Below are 16,198 nucleotides of genomic sequence, written 5' to 3'. Positions count from 1 at the left end.
TGATATCCTAATTAAAAGAACTTGCAGCTGTCAAAACTTACTTTAATGGCTTTGTAAAGCTTAGTATGATGAAAACCAGGGAGATACTTTTGCCCACAGCCTTTAACTAGTGCAGTTCATGTAACTTACAATGAAAATTCAGGTTACCTGAACAGCAGGTCCCAGAAATCTTGAATGAAAGTGAAGAATTAAGCAAGAAGTTACAAATTGCTTTGGACTTAATTTTGAAGTTACTGTCTTCATGCGGGAGTCCACTGCAGTTGTGGCAGCAGCTGTGGCTGACTGGAGCTTCAGGGGACAAAACATTGATGTGCTCCTAGAAGCTGCTAACTTCCATTTCTGGACTGCAGATGGTCTTTAAGTATTCTTTTTAACAGGACTGGGATTTTGCATTAAAAAATAAAGCAAATAATAAACATGAATGCACTGTTTATGCAGAAAGAACACTGGCGTCCTGGTTAGAAGTTGCTGAAGTGGCTTTCTTTTACCTCCATGTATTTTTCATGTGCCTCAGAATCTGATTTATGTCCAACTTTCAAGGCCTAATCCACAAGGGGAATAGGAGGATGAACTTGAAAAAAAAATCCAAACTCATGCTGTCTTTGAACTAATATAGTGAATAAAGTAAAACACATGCTTGTAAAAGAAACCTCTGGTAAAATTCATGCCTTTCAACTTAATGCTGTGTCTTTAAGTTACAGTAGTTGTTTCTAAAATGTTCAAACAAAAAAGTTAAGTTTACTGTTAAAGCAGTGAGTCAGTGTTTTTTGGGGTTTTTTGTATTTCCAGAGTAGCAGTACAGGAATTCAGGACTCATTTACACTTGCACATTATCAGCTGGTTGAGACAACAGTAGAACTGATGCTGAATTGTCCAAATTCAACATCACCCATCTTATTGGATTCAGGAGAGCTTTTACTCTGTCATCCTGAGCAGACTTGAGGTGATATAATTTAGGTCAAAGATGGAAGAGTCAGATCCTGATTGCACTGTCCCTAATGGTGTGTTCCCTCTTCCTTGGCTGTACTGCCCCGGGTGATTGGTAGACACTTCGAGTTGTTCCATCCCATGGACATGGCAGAAAAACTCTTCTCCCTTCTTCTTCTGGCATTTGCCGCTTTTGGAGTAGGTTTTTTCATTTGGAAATGTCTTGGCAGAGGTTTCATCACTGTTGGGGAGCTAACAGAGGGTGACTGCACAGCAAGGGGTAGAACAAAGCTGCTTTGCATAAGCTCTTTTAGCATCCTAAAGCACTCCTGTGAGAGACCATGAGGAATTTCAGTCCTTATCCTCATTCTGAGTGTGGATGGTGACATTTCAGCGTACAAATGTATCCTCCAAGCAAGGTGTTGGGAACTGATAGCCAAAGCATTCAAAGTTTAAGCCCTGACCTAAGTGAAATGCTTCTGTTTAAAAATTATCTTAGTTGTCATGAAGATTTTTCTATAAACTTAATTAGTTCATAGATGAGAGTAGTTCAGATGCACCTATGTCTTGGCCCTTCAGCTCTCACCACTACCAAATTGATAGTTGTGGACAACGCTTTCGGGTCAAGTTTCTTTGAGAACCATCTGTCCAAGGAGTTACTTAAAAGTTTTTGGGAAGAGATGTTCCTGATTGTGTGGTAACACAGGAGTGTTCTAAGGAGGAGTACACATTACTTTGATTTTTCTCACCTGACATCTGGAGAGGTGTGGTAGGGAGCAATGCTGAGTCTTAAATGACAATTTCACAGCACTCTGCTGAAATGTTACATTAAACACTTTTGTGTTGCTAGCCTGTAATTTCACTGGGGGATCTTTGTGGGTCAGTGAGCCAGTGGAAGAAGGGAAAAGATTCTACTGTGTTGTGCTTCAGCTGCTTTTCACATGTATTGCATAAAAGTTCTTGGACATTCTTTGGACTAGAGAGGTGATAGAACTAAACCATCCCATGTTCTGTGCTTCCCTTTATTAATTGTAGTCCAGGCCCTTACATTTGAGAAGAGGTGCTGGTGTTCTGCTAGTGGTTTTGTGAAGCTTATGTAACAACTTTATTTCAGATATATGAAGTTATATAAGTTAATGCATGCAGAGAATTACTGTAAGAGCAGCACTATTCAGGAGCTTGCAGTTCTTGCACTTTTTTACCAGGATGCACAAATGTTACATTGGTTTCTATTTGTAGAGGCACTTGTTTCATTTCAGTGTTTGGGCCAATAGAGATGCATGGGAATAGTTTTAGAAACAGACATGGCCCAGTTAATGCAGTATTAATAAAATTAGTTTAGTCCTCTTCATGGCAACTGGTCACATAGTGGTTAATTTCTCTTCTCTAAAAATGTGTGAATAAAGTTTGTTAGGCAATACTTAAAAGAGAATTTGCCATACTATTGCATTTCACGTGAAGATGGATCCTACCCTGGGTAGTTGTGCCTTGCTTTATTTTCTGGGTATATCACATAAAACATGAACATGGGTGTGGTCCTGGTTGTGACGAGTCTTCTTAGTTCTGTGTTTGAATGTAATCCATCTGTACACATGCCAATACTTCCATCCTGCCTTTGCATGTTACCTCAGGTCTAAGGTTTTAACCTTCCATCATTGGATAGTTCTTCATGACAGAGCTGTATTAACTTGGCTGAGCTATTGCTGAATGTAAGCCATCCCTGAATGTAGGAAAGTCAGATTTAAATAAACTTGAACCTCATCCAGTCACGTGATTCTTTTTTGAAATTGTTTTATGGAAAGAACTCCTGTGGGTTTTGGGGGGTGGGGGTTTGTCCCTTTTTTCATAATGCAGTAACTAATCTGTCTTGCGGAGAGGAACAGTCAGAGTTAATAAACCATATGTACCAGTAACTGTAAGTCAGTCTTTAGACCAGCGTCTATACTCTTGTAGGTTCTGAGGTGGACTGAAAAAGTCCTGATTGACCAGAGCAGGGTTCTGGCGGCACACCCTTTACAGGGTATGCTATAATACACTCACTCCAAGTATCTTGCTAATTTTGATCACAGTGGTGTCTCTAATTTACTGTGTAATCCTACTGTATTGAATTTAGAAGCCAACTGTTCTGGTGCTAGACAAGGATATTTAGAAACTGAAGTCTTCAAACAGAAAGCAGAGTAGAGAAATAACAAAGGTATCCTTGTAAGGGGAGTAATAATAGTGGTTTTCATTTGGATAGTTCCATTAGCAATTGAAATCTTTGGATCTTAATAATGTGTAAACTCTTCTGAAAGTGCATTAAGCTAAGCAGGCCTTTGTTTCCACATAACTGAAGAAGTGATGTTCTCTCCCTTTTTGGAGCTCTGCTTTGGAACATAGGTACACTTTTAAAATGCAGAAACAATAACCTAGAAAACTTCAGTGAAGTGAACTGAGTCCAGAAAATCTGTTTACTTTTTCTGCTCTAGTTCATCACTTGACTCACAGGGTATTGGCAGGTCTGTCAGGCATGGAGACCTGAAGGTCTGCAGGTGAAAAAATGCATTTAAAAGACCTATGAGAGAATTATGGTCAGTGTATTACACTGAGCTTCAGTTCATGTGCATGTTGGTTGCTGAAATAACCTGAGAAGTAATTTTAAGGTACTTTCCAACCCAAGGTATTCTTTGAATCTATGATCTTTAGGTTGACACACACCATCTGTAAAATCACCTGCAAAGATCAAAAGCCAGCTTTGGAGACACAGCTCCTTATCTTTAACATGGAAGGTGTGAAATTAAATCATTCTTCTCTTTGGCAGAATGCTTGAAATGCTATTGAGGTGAATAGTTAGGGTTTTTTAGCTGAAGATGCCAAATACTGGGTAGTCACTGACATGAATTAATAAACATGCCACTATTTTTCTACCCTTCTTAGTTGCTAGTACTTTATTTTCCATAAACAGTATTACCCATGTTCCCAGAAGAAACCAAAGTATTGTGTTGCTTGAAACCTGTGTTAAAAAGCAAAATCAGAAAGCGCCTCAAAGTCGTGGAAGGTGAATTTTTGTTTTAGAAATTCTTCCTGTAACTACTACAAACAGCTAATTGGAAAGAAAAATAAATTAGTAGGGTACTTTTTCTTGTATGTGTGGTGTTGACTAGAGCACAGACAGGTAAGTGTCAGTCTGAAGCCAGTTAAGGATACCTAATAGGACTCATTAATTCTTCCAGTGTAAAGCAAAGTAATATTAAACTATCAAAAGTAGAGATTTTCATAATGGTGACTGAATGCTGTCTTAATTCAGCTTGTTACTTTGGAAGCCTGGATGTGGTCTGTGTTGGTTTTTTTTGAAGATGGCCTGTTTTCAGATTGAAACTAGCTGAATTCTTTATAGGCTTGTGCCAGCATAACCGATATTCTTAATGCTTCTTAGTTTATTTCTGTGCAGGTTTGTGGATAAATGACATTAATATAAGGGAATAGTCATGAAGATAGGAAAAAACCTACTGCAGAAAGCTCTAGTAATGGGAATTTCAGATCTTCCAGGTCTGATGTCCAGATCTGATGTTACTTTATGGGAAATTTCTAATAGTTTGGGGTTTTTTAAAGTCTGGATTTGTGTTGGATTTCAATGAATTGCAGATGATAAAGGCAGTTTCATTTCAGTGAGAGAAAGTTTCTTCCTTTGACTCCCAAAAATGGAGGGAAATGTTAAAATTGGTTTAAAAGTAAATAGGTATTTCAGATGACATGCTGCTTTTCATTTTATTTCCAGTGTATGTTCTGCTGAACTGACACTTTTCTTCCTAGCAAGTTGTTTCTTTCCTCTGTTCATGTGTTATATTTGTTGCAAAACAGTCCTTAGTATTTATGCAGTTGTCAAGCTACTGAATAGAACCTATTAACAATATTAAATTATACAATTTTTTTTTGTCGTTGTAGGAAGAAATCTGCTTCATCTAATTCAGTGCTAATTCAGTCCTGCTAATCTGCTAGTACTGTAGATTGAAAGATTTTTTTTGCTGTTGCCAGGATACCCTGTAATGGGCAAGAAGCCTGAGAGAATACAAAACGTTCTGATTTTTTAACTTTTAAAAACTTTTGTGTTTTAACAGGTAAGAAACGATTAAACTTCACATACAGCAGTAGATTTAGCTTCTTCTGCATCTATAAAGCTTTATCCTAAAGCATTCTGAAACTACTTAAATTTTAAGGTTTTCATATCCTTGATGTCCACTAAAATCACCTGATTTTACAGGTTCACATTTATCACTTTCTAAGCTGCAGTTCCTTCTTCAGTTCAGGCTTTGTGGCCATGCCTTCCCTTTTCTTGCAGCTTTTTTCTGACTGCTTTCTAGCTCTGGCTGATTCTAACTTTGTCTTTTAACCTGCCCTGCTCTTGCACTGTCTTTTTTCACCCTGCTTGGGGGAGAAATCAGTCAGGGGTGTTCCAGACACACAGTTGTGGATATTCTGTTTGTTTTACTGTGTTTTGCTTTTGTGCCAGGAAGTGTGTCTGCTGCCCAACCTTTTTGAAAGAGTTTCAAAGCAAATGTGTTCATGAACTGACATACAGTAGATATGAGTGATGCTTATAGATTATTATACTGAAGTAATACTGTCTTCTGCAACTGAATTTTTTGGTACTAAACTTCATGTTTCAGTGCAAAAGTGTCTTCTGGGTAGCTATGCATTGTTGATCTTGCACTTTATATTTTATGGAATCGTGTGCATTTCTTAGTGCAATAATATCTTTATTTTCATTTTGAAGCTAATTGGAAGAATTCGGAATAGGAAAAATCTAACTGAATTCTGTGACCAGTGCATATTTTAATTTGTAATTGGCAGTTGATGTGAAATGGCTAAAAGAACATTAATCTTCTCTACTTGGGCAGGGGAGATTAGTGTCTTAATTTGTAATTATTGCAGGTAATTAAGATATTTATTAACACTTGTGGTTTGAGATAGTGTAGGAATTGATGAGGATATAGTTGTTGCTTGGTATGAAATTGCTCTTGTAAATTCGCTGCAGAGTGTAGATTTCACCTGATTTTTGTACCTCTGTTGAACAGTTATGACCTCTTCAGTTTTGGGGGATTGGTGTCTTGGAGTAAACTTGAACTAGTTTGGATTTATTTACACACTTTATGTCAAAGCTATAGATTATTGGGGCATTCAGTCATAAGGGGGGTGTATATGCACATGATCTGTGTGTGTGTGTATAGATATAATGAATTAGATAAAAAATGATAGGATGACAGAGTAGTTAGGGTTGGAAGGAACCTCTGGAGATCATCTAGTTCATCCTCCTGCCAAGGCAGGGTCACCTAGAGCAGGTGACACAGGAGCAGAAGCAGGTGGGGTTTGATTGTCTCCAGACCTCCCTGGGCTGCCTGTTCCAGTGCTCTGACACCCTCAATGTAAAGCAGTTCTTCCTTGTCTTGAGGTGGAATTTCTTGTCATTTAGTTTATGGCCATTGCTCCTTATCGTGTTTCTGGGCACCATGGAAATGAGTCCAGCACCATCATCTTGGCACCCAGCTTGGATATTTGTATGCAAGAATGAGATGCCCTCTCAGTCTTTTCTTCTCTGGACTAAAGAAGCCCAGCTCCCACAGGCTCTCCTCATAAGTGATGCTCCAGACCTCAAGTCCATCATTGTGGCCTCTGCTGGACCCCTCTCCAGTAGCTCCTTTTCTTGCTTGAGCTGTGGAGACTAAATTTGCCATAGCACTCCTCTCCAGATATGGCCTCCCTAGGGCTGAATAGAGGGGCAGGATCAGCTCCCTCCACCTGCTGGCCACACTTCCTGATGCACTCTAGGATACCATTGTCCCTCCTGGCCACAAGGGTACACTGCTGACTCATCCACACATGTGTTTTTATAGTTCTCATCTAGATAGGTGTGCAGCTGGGATTGATAAAGAAGGGTAAAAGTGATTTCACTTAACTTCGTAACTGTTTTGTAGCAATAGCAGGCTCCTCCTTCTCATGTCTGATGGGGGAGTGGGAGTCCCTGCTTAATAACTTGCCTCAGTAGGAGGTGGCACGTTGTTCAAGAGCATGTTAGGAGATCACTGTCTTCATCCAGTTTTCTGGCATGTTTTTCTCACAGTCAAGAGACTGCCACATGGCATCTCCTCCATTTCTCTCAAGAGTTACCCTGTGAAGTGTGAAAGTACAGTAGTAATTAGCAGAGGAGCATACCTGCTGTGAATGAGTACAGTGTCTGGAAGGAATCCTGTCCCGACATCAGGAGGCCGCTCAGGCAGCAGTGTATGTGGCCAGCTATGGCTGTCCCGGGAGCTGGGGAGGCTGTGGCCTGAGAGATGTGCTCATGTGGGAGGAGGAGGCTTAGGTAGACTGAGGTCCCTTTCTTGGGGATCACTCCCCTGTTCCTGCTGCTCCTTGGGCACAGGGACTGCCCTAGGCCTCCCCTCTTGTGCTCAAGCTTGAGGCTGCTCTTCATCCTGTGTCTGGGCTCCCCTGCATGAGACAGGGGCAGCAGGAAGGTCAGAGATCCTTGGTACCTCCCACTCTGCATCCCCTGTGCCCAACAGTGGCTGAGAAGAGGGTGAAGCATCCAGAAATCTTGCTGTAAGGAATGAAGTGCAGCCAGCCCGCACGAGATCTCCCAGCCTTCCATGAAGGAGTTGTTGGTTGGTTTTGTTTCGTTTTTAGTATCTCTTCTACTTTGTTACACCCATGGACTAGGAAGGAGTGTGCGTGGTATTAGAAGTATGTGTTAAACTGTTGAGGTAGAGATGTTTCTATTTTCTCTTCTGTTTAATTCCTATAAATTTCAAACCATTTATTCATTCCTTTCTCCACAGAGTTTCTTTGAAACTTCACTAGCTTATAATAAAGTAATGATGTATTTCTTTTCCACTAGGTCTCAGGTTTGTGACGTGAATAGGCTGTTCTGACACTGAAGAAACAGCTGTGTGTTATTTTGTATTCACTCAAAACTTGTATTCTATGTCAAATTGATCTTAAATTTTGTTTAAGAAATGTAGCAAGTGTACCATGAAAGTTTATTACTGCTTTTATTTTTTTTTTGTGATTGCCAGGTGTAATTGTAAAGTACTGTAATTAAATCCAGGGATTTTGAACACCAGCTTACATCTTTCTAGCTAATAGTACTCAGTGAACCTTACTGCTCTGATAGAAAAGAAATTTATTCCAAATAGGTTAGGACAGGCGGTTGTAGACAGCAAGTTTATAATGGGTGATGTTCTGCTGAGTACAACAGGCAGTTTAAAAAATTGCAACTAGTGTCTTCTGTCATTTTTGTTCACTGGTTATTCTCTTCAGCTCTAAATTTTTTTCAGAGATGCATTCATGCTTAGTTTTGTTTTGAACACATGGTTCACTTTCAGTGTCAAAATAAGCACTTTATAAAGGCTGGGATGGTGTCTTATTACTGTCCATTGACTGGAGAAAGGGACCCCTGCCTTAAACTGGAATCTCACTAAACATACCTAGATAGTAACTAGGTGAGGTTAATGTGAAGCTGGCAGAGGGGCATGCTTAGCATTTGAAATAAATTTCTTAATGTGTTTAAAGGTCTTAGAAGATAATCTACCAAAAATTTTCATGATAAAAGCTTAATAAATTATCTTCATTATTACTTTATTCTTCCTTAAACTTACCTACCTATTTAGTTTTTAGGATCAAGGGATTCTTTGCATTGGAAATGCTTTTATCATTAAGAAGTGCAAGACCATCCTAAAATCAAGGACTCCTTTGATGGTTGCTCTCCTTGCATCCAACAACTAGGTTGGCTTTGGCTAGTTGCTGCACAGAAATTATAAATTCTGTTTTGCTGAATTAGGCTGCATCACTTAAGATGTGTTTCAATTGTGGAAATGTTTGTTGGTGCAAAAGTAACTAATTTTCTTTTCCATCTGTGTACTTGAACTCTATAGTAAGAAAATACAGTAGTGCACAAGGAGAAGTGACAAATTCTGAGGTTTTTTTATAATGCAGTAATTGTTACAACTCTACACGTAGCATTTATCAGAATTTCACATGCTACAGACTCTTCAGCTTGACACTGGAAGTTTCTCTTGCTTGAAAAACGAAACTGATCATTGCAGTAAAATCTGTGAAATTCCTACCTGACACTCTGTGTATGTGCCTTTGACATCTATGTAGTTATCAGGTAAGAGCCTTCAGCTGGCTACTGAAATCCTTCTGGTTTTCCTTCTGCACTGGTCTAGATGCCCATGTCTGTTTGGAGCTGCCAATACTCACTTTTATATGGAAATCTGAGGTACTCAGTTGGAAGGAACTCGGTGTAAAACAGCCTTCTCATGTTTATTTAACCTAAGTATGATGCTTAAAAGTTCAGCTCAAAGGAACAGCTTACTTTAGTTTTCTTATTTACTGAAAAGACTTCTGGATGCCTTCAAGACTTGTTAGTCTGTTTTGTAAAAGGTTCAGTTCAGGAGATGTTGTCCAAAATTAAACTGTATGCTTCTCTGACTGGAATTCACATCTTAGTCTGGTAGCTTGAAAACACCAATGTGTCTGTTCAGGAAAGCTGTGTGACAGCTACCATCACTTGAAGCTACAGAGAGACTTTGTGATACAACTGTTACCGACTTTTTTTGATGGAAATGCCACTTTAGCACTTAACCTCCAAAAAGAACCACTCATTAGTTACTGTTAAAAATACTTCTGTGGTTTTCTTTCCCTGTAACAGACAGGAGATTTAATTTTCATTCTTGATCTGAAAGGATTATTTCTAAGCATTATTTCTTCCATTTAGCACATAATAAAAGTGAGAATTTCAGTAACCTGTATGCCAGCAGTTGAAAGCAGGCTTTGTTTGCTTTGTTGAACTTTTTTCCTTTTCATATTTAAATCTTTATTACATGGAATGCTATTCAGCATTCATTCAGAGAAGACTCTGTTAACAATATTAATTAAGAAAACAAAGTAATATTTTTATGGATATTAGATGTTACACAGAATCTTGAATTGTTGTAAGTTGAACGTGCTGATCAAGTTCATGTAAACTTTTGTGAGTACTGTTTAATGAACTGGATGTCAGTCTTGCTTACTGGAAGCTTTCAGAGATTATAGAAAACTAACATGTTACAAAAGACAGTCAAATACATACAGCATCTTTACCAACTTTAACACATTTTGTCTTTCCACATGTGAGTTTTTCATGTCATCTTGGATTGTTTTGCTTCTTGCAGTTTCTAATCTTGAGCATGTCTCGTATTTGGAACTCTTTTCTATCTTGCATTAAGTCCGAACGTCTTTTTCTGCTCTGGCTGAAAGTGACATAACATTGGGAGTAATACAGCCCATTTGATCCATTGAATTTTTTATAAATTTGCAGGTAGTGAAGTTTTGGAAGGAGCACACTTGTGAGTTTTGGACAGAAGGCCTAATGCCAACTCTGTTAATGGCACTGAAATTTGAAAAAGCGTGGTGATGATTCAGAATTAGTAGATTTTGGGAGGGAGGGTAGAACAGTAGGCTTTGAGAAAAATAGCAATCACATATTTGGATTTTAAAACTTCCAGTCAAAACTATGCTAGGCTGATTCTAGATTCCTGTCAGTAATAACACCTGAGAAAATTCTCTTCTCTTCAGGGTTCCTTGACTTTCCCTTTGGCACAGTTTATGTTGTTTATTTTTCCTTATTTCAAAGGACCTGGGCTCCTGTTGAGAAGTGATGGAATAAGCTGTGGCCGGCACCTGAGATATTGAGGGAGCAGCCCCTAAAGGAGCTTGCCTGGGAGACAGTTTGTGAAATAACGCAGTAACATGTTTGCAGTAGTACGCCTCTTTTTTTGTTATTGCTCTTTTCCATTGTTGAATTTCTCTTGAAATAACTGACTGAGAAATACACTGAAGCTACTGAAATGAGCGTTAATCACCTCAGAGGTATTCACATCTCAAATTAGCATTCATAGTGGTTACTTATGAGCATGGTACTTTCACTAATTGGGGCAAGGGGAGGGATTTGATCTACTTTCTAGAGGTTTAAAAATCCCAATCAAAAATTATCCTCTGGCTTTAATAATGCACTGTTTTCACTTCCTTACAGTAAGTTTGTGTGTAGCTTGCATTACCCACAAGCTAGTGTTTTTCACAACTGTGTAAGTTGATTTAAGCTAATTTGTAAGATCAGGTTTGTTAAACTCTGCTTGAAAGTTTACTAATGCTTCTAGTACAAAACAGGTTTTTTTCTGCTTCCTAATCATTTAATACTTGCATGGGATGTTAGATTAGTACCAGTACTGCAGTCAGATAAATCTGTACATTGCCTGATTGGTTTTGTTTGTGCCCCATATCTTTATAAACAGAAAGCTATGTAATCTAGGGCCAGTTATGAATGTTACAACTTCTGAAAAAAGATCAAGCAGAGTAAGGTGATCAGTATGTAGTGGTTAAAGCAACAATTAAAACCCTCAAAGCAATTAAAATGTCTCCATAGTGAATATACCAAGCTTTATAATATTTAGACTGAATACTGAAAATCTTGCTAGTGGAAGGATGGTGCACACAAAGGTTTCGCTAGATCCTTGAGATTGTTTCTGTTTCCAAACTGCTCAATTACTAAATTTGACAGGATGCTGTTCTAAGTAGCTGTAGTGTGCATGCTGAATCAATTTCAACTTGGAAGTAAGTGCTTAAATGCTACCTCTTATTGCAAAAGAATTAGGTATTTCTATTCTATATTTATGGGGTGGTTTGAGTGTATGGCAACAGCATAGTTGGATTATTGCCTTTAAGCTTGCTCCTGTATACAGCCTGTTTACACCAGCGTCCTTGCCAAAATAATATTGTTCACTGAAATTCACTGCCTTAAGTACATGTCCTCACAGCTGATATTGCTAATGCACAGCAGTAACTAATATATTGATTTAATCTTTCACATTTGGAAAATATTTACTAAAGGAGTAAAAGGAGTCTCTTTCTTTCAGTGTGCTGCTCAAAACTACTGCTTTCAATTGTAAGGAAAGGAAAGTTTTTCTTACTGTGTTCTAGTATCTCTTTTTAGTCCAATTAAAATCTGCCTTCATATAAGCCCAGTTAATACTGTGTCAGAGGTCAAATGTCATGTAAAAGCCCTGTTTTCAGGGCTGGAGGGAAATGAAGTGTTTGTAAGAAGCTTAATGAGAGGTGAAAGCAAGAATTTATTGGATATATTGTAGATTGAAATACTCTTTTCTGATAGCACAGTTGTCTCAGTAGCAACTGTTCAAAAGGTGTCTTAGAGAAACAGAATTAATATAGAAGTGATAAAGCATTTTATAGGAAAAGATGAAGTTGTTCATTCTTACAGCTCTGTTACAGCCTCTTAGAGTGTTTCAGTGGCTGGGGCCACTGCCCTTGACATGTTTATACACCATGTAACTCACCTTGGCCTTTGATATTCCTCTCTTGTCAAGTTTGTGGAGGCAGGGACAATTAGTATAGTGTTGAAATTAGCTCCTGCACTCTGAATTGTGCTCCCTGCAAGCTAAAATTCTTTTATTTCCTCTACCTTTGTAGATGTTTTCTTCAGTGGTGGGGGTGGTATTTCAGTGCAGTTTTTCTCTGTCCATTTCATCTTCACCCAGCTTGATTAATTGCTGAGCTAATAGTTCTGAATCTCTGACTCAATGCGTAGATTAAAAACAAGGAAGGGAAAAGCAAATTTAATACCTTTTTCTTTAATGCAAATTAGCATGTTCCTTTCATGTAAGTAAAATCCTGCCTAACTCTTACCTTTGGATGTTTGAATAATGGCTACTGCTGATATACTGCTATTCTTCTTACACAGACCAGCATGTTTTGGAAATTTGATCTCCATTCGTCATCGCACATAGATACACTTCTGGAGAGAGAAGATGTAACACTGAAGGAATTGATGGATGAAGAGGATGTTCTACAGGAGTGCAAGGCTCAGAATCGCAAACTTATAGAGTTTCTGCTGAAGTCAGAATGTTTGGAAGACTTAGTTTCATTTATTATTGAAGAGCCACCTCAAGACATGGATGAAAAAATTCGATATAAGTAGGAAAACTTTTGGGGTTGGGAGATTTGGAAGGTGGAAAGAGGACTAAATAAATCTAGTTAATTTGATGATGTGAATCCGTGTGTGCTGGTGTATAGTACAGTATTGGTGTGTTTTAGATTAAGTATGTTTTCAAGAGGCTTCACGGAACTTCTAAGTAAATCATTCTAATATATGTATAGTTTTCAAATGGAAGCCTCTTACTCACAAATGCTGTCAAAACCAGTTCATGTCCAGAGGAGTTGCTAAAAAAAGATCCAACCAGGACTCACATTAAATTTCCTGTAGTTGTGTTTAAGAAAATAGTTGAATGAAAAACCCTTTTTGGGTAGTATAACTGTGTGGTTAGCTTTGTTTTGTTTATTTGTAAGATGTTTTGAAGATGTCTCTTAGAAGATTTGTCATAATCCTTGGAACACTGTCCTTAGAGTCCCAATGCTGATGTTCTCCTTTCCAGAGTATGGCCATGACTTCTTGCTTGCTGAGAAGGTTCAAGCTCAAAATCCATCTAACAATTTGTAGAAAAGCACTTCTGCTTTTGGCCTATTTTAGTGTCTGTACAGAAAGGTGCTTTTTTCCTTAAAATAGTGTGTTAAAATAATGTGAAATAAGTTACACTGTTAGTTGCAGAACTTCATTATTTCTGAAAAACCAAGTCTCCTGTAAATGTTTCTAGTAGAGTTGGAAATTGAAGCAAATAAGAAGTCAGTACTTGAAGAGATGGATTTAACAATAGATCTTGAAATGAAAGTTTGCTCTTTCCTTTTTCAGCTTCCCTACTGGTGTTCTGTTGCTACTGAAGATTGAAGTAGTGACCTTCTTAAATAAAAACAGAGCTTGCAGGCTGAATGTGCAGTTTTATTACTTTGTGTTAGTTTGCTAATTTAGTATAGACCAACCCTGCTTGAAAATTTAATCAGATGCATTACCAGGTTCTGAATTCAGAGCTGCAGGTATGAGAGTTCCAAAGTATGAGTGATGAATAATTTTTTCTTTCCCCAGATACCCAAACATATCATGTGAGCTGCTTACATCAGATGTCTCACAGATTAATGATAGGTTGGGAGAAGAAGAATCCTTACTCCTGAAACTGTACAGCTTCCTCTTAAATGAATCTCCTCTAAACCCTCTACTGGCCAGTTTCTTCAGCAAGGTGTTAAGTATTCTTATCAGCAGAAAACCAGAACAGGTAACTATTTGCAAACTCACCAGTTTTACAAGTGCTCTGATAAAGCTGTGGTACTCAGCAATTCTGCTTTAAGAGACGCAATTGAGGGATAGCAGCAGAGTCAAAAGAGGGCATTCAGGTTCCACCCTCACTGAAGACACCTTTTCATTATGCACATGATTAAAAAATACAGTTGGATGAGTAGGATGTATTTGATTCAGATTTGCCTGAGCTATTTATGCAATCAGTATGTGAGTGCCTACCTTTTGGCTTAGCTCAGTGTTTTATATGATCATATTTGCATTTATTGCTGTTAAAAGCAAACGTAAATGACTTGAATCAGTGATAGTCATTCTGACTTGGTGTGAAGAATTATTTAGAACAAGGAGAGAAACATTTGGAGTCCTTGTTCAGAAATGCTCTTGTACTCAGTGTATGTGGTTCAATACTGCAAACAGCTGCAATGACTTGACTCTCTAACCTGAGGTACTGTTTGTATTAAGAGTTTTGCTGTGTTGAACTTTGCCCAGTAAGCAGAGATGCGACTGATTCATATCAAAAAGAAAACCTGACTCTGCTTTGGATTATAAGTAGGTTATGGTCAGCAAGTTGGGTTTGAGAGGAGACCCAGGACACGCTACATGTAGTATGGATCTGCCCTGTGCCTGGGTTTTATTTTATCTTGTCTTGTACTGCAGGCTTTAAGTGGCAGAAGTGTTTAAGAAGTTCTCCTCTATTTTGTCACTTTGATAGGAGAGTGAAATGAAAAGTGATTGGTGTAATTTATCATGTGAAATATATGAAGCAAATATAAGCTTACTTTTTCATTTCCAGATTGTAGATTTTTTAAAGAGGAAGCATGATTTTGTAGACCTCATTATTAAGCACATAGGGACCTCTGCTATCATGGACTTGTTGCTCAGGCTACTGACTTGCATAGAACCTCCACAGCCCCGACAAGAAGTGCTAAATGTAAGTAAAATATCACAGAACTTTTGTCTGACATGTGTGAACTCAAAGCTGGCTTAACTTCTGCTGGCTTTACTAAGTTTATTTCTTGAATATGCTGAAATTAGACGTGTGGGGTTTTGTTTATGTTTTTTGTTTGTTCTTGGTTTTGGTTTTTTTCCTGAGCTGCCAGTATTTTTCCAGTGAAACCCCCCTACTGCTGGGGACAACTTAGAACCTGAATGGCTAGTCTCTTCCCCAGTCTTTGGTATCTAACTTACATCTGACAGATGCAATTTTTAAATTGTTTTGAACCTTACCAAACACACTTTGGCATCAAAGTTTGTTGGCATTAACCTAAGATTTTCTTTTTTACTGTGGCTAAGAAATGCCGATTTTACTTTTTCTTTTTTCTGAAGTACTGTTAGTCCTTATTTAGAAGTATTGAATTATGACTTGTGGCAGTTGTCAAAAGGCTGCTTTCAATTTCATGAGTTCATTTAATTAATTCACTTGGGAAAAATTCTTATTAACATCCACAAACATTTTTACAGTGGCTGAATGAGGAGAGAATTATCCAGCGGCTTGTGGAAATCGTACACCCATCTCAAGATGAAGATGTAAGTACTGGTGATGCCTTGGACTGGCTACCTAGAACAGAGGCTAGACAGAATTAGAGAATAGAGTGGGTGTTTATTGAAGGCCTTTCACAGATATACCTTGGGCAGTGCAGGAGCCTCGCAGAGGCTACACCCAAGATGGACAGGAATTTGCTCAGACAGATGTAAGTTTGGTCTATTTGCATATCAGAGGTTAATTGTCCAATTATAGCTTCAGGTAATGAAGTCACATTGCCCTGGTTTGCTTCTCCCCCCAGTTCACTTTTGTTTATACTTTTCAGGCCTGAGGCTGTGATGGTGACCTTGGTTCTCAGGCCTGGAAGGGCTTTGTCTGAACAAACTGTGAAGAGAGCTTACTAACACTCTATATGAAGTTCAGTTATACACTAATGCAGTACAGGATCTGAAAAATATAAAAGCTAAAACTTACAGCATCACTGGCACCCCCCTGGGTCTATCTGTTCAGCTGTACAATATGCTGTTAGAACTTTTAGTTTTACTGTTTTCTGCTTACTTTTTTCAGTAAGC

General features: G+C 38.3%; 1 protein-coding gene across 8 annotated transcripts in view; it reads left to right on the top strand.

Moving 5' to 3' along the window:
* Nucleotides 1-4,833: 4,833 nt before the first annotated feature.
* PPP6R3 (protein phosphatase 6 regulatory subunit 3) overlaps nt 4,834-16,198 on the top strand; it is a 38,482-nt gene continuing 27,117 nt past the window's right edge. Inside the window, exons 1-5 of one of the 8 annotated variants that reach the window (XM_031055828.1) lie at nt 4,834-5,024; nt 12,701-12,933; nt 13,937-14,123; nt 14,937-15,074; nt 15,605-15,670. In XM_031055828.1, the coding sequence (XP_030911688.1) occupies nt 12,707-12,933; nt 13,937-14,123; nt 14,937-15,074; nt 15,605-15,670 (618 nt within the window). In that variant the 5' untranslated portion in view covers nt 4,834-5,024; nt 12,701-12,706. Of the gene's footprint in view, nt 5,025-10,542; nt 10,708-12,700; nt 12,934-13,936; nt 14,124-14,936; nt 15,075-15,604; nt 15,671-16,198 lie in introns of those variants that run through there. The other 7 variants (XM_005419496.3, XM_031055829.1, XM_005419494.3 and 4 more) reach the window with 7 other exon arrangements.

This window comes from Geospiza fortis, unplaced genomic scaffold (assembly GCF_000277835.1).
Source record: "Geospiza fortis unplaced genomic scaffold, GeoFor_1.0 scaffold66, whole genome shotgun sequence".
NCBI lineage: Eukaryota > Metazoa > Chordata > Aves > Passeriformes > Thraupidae > Geospiza > Geospiza fortis.
This window is presented reverse-complemented; position numbering and strand designations above follow the sequence as displayed.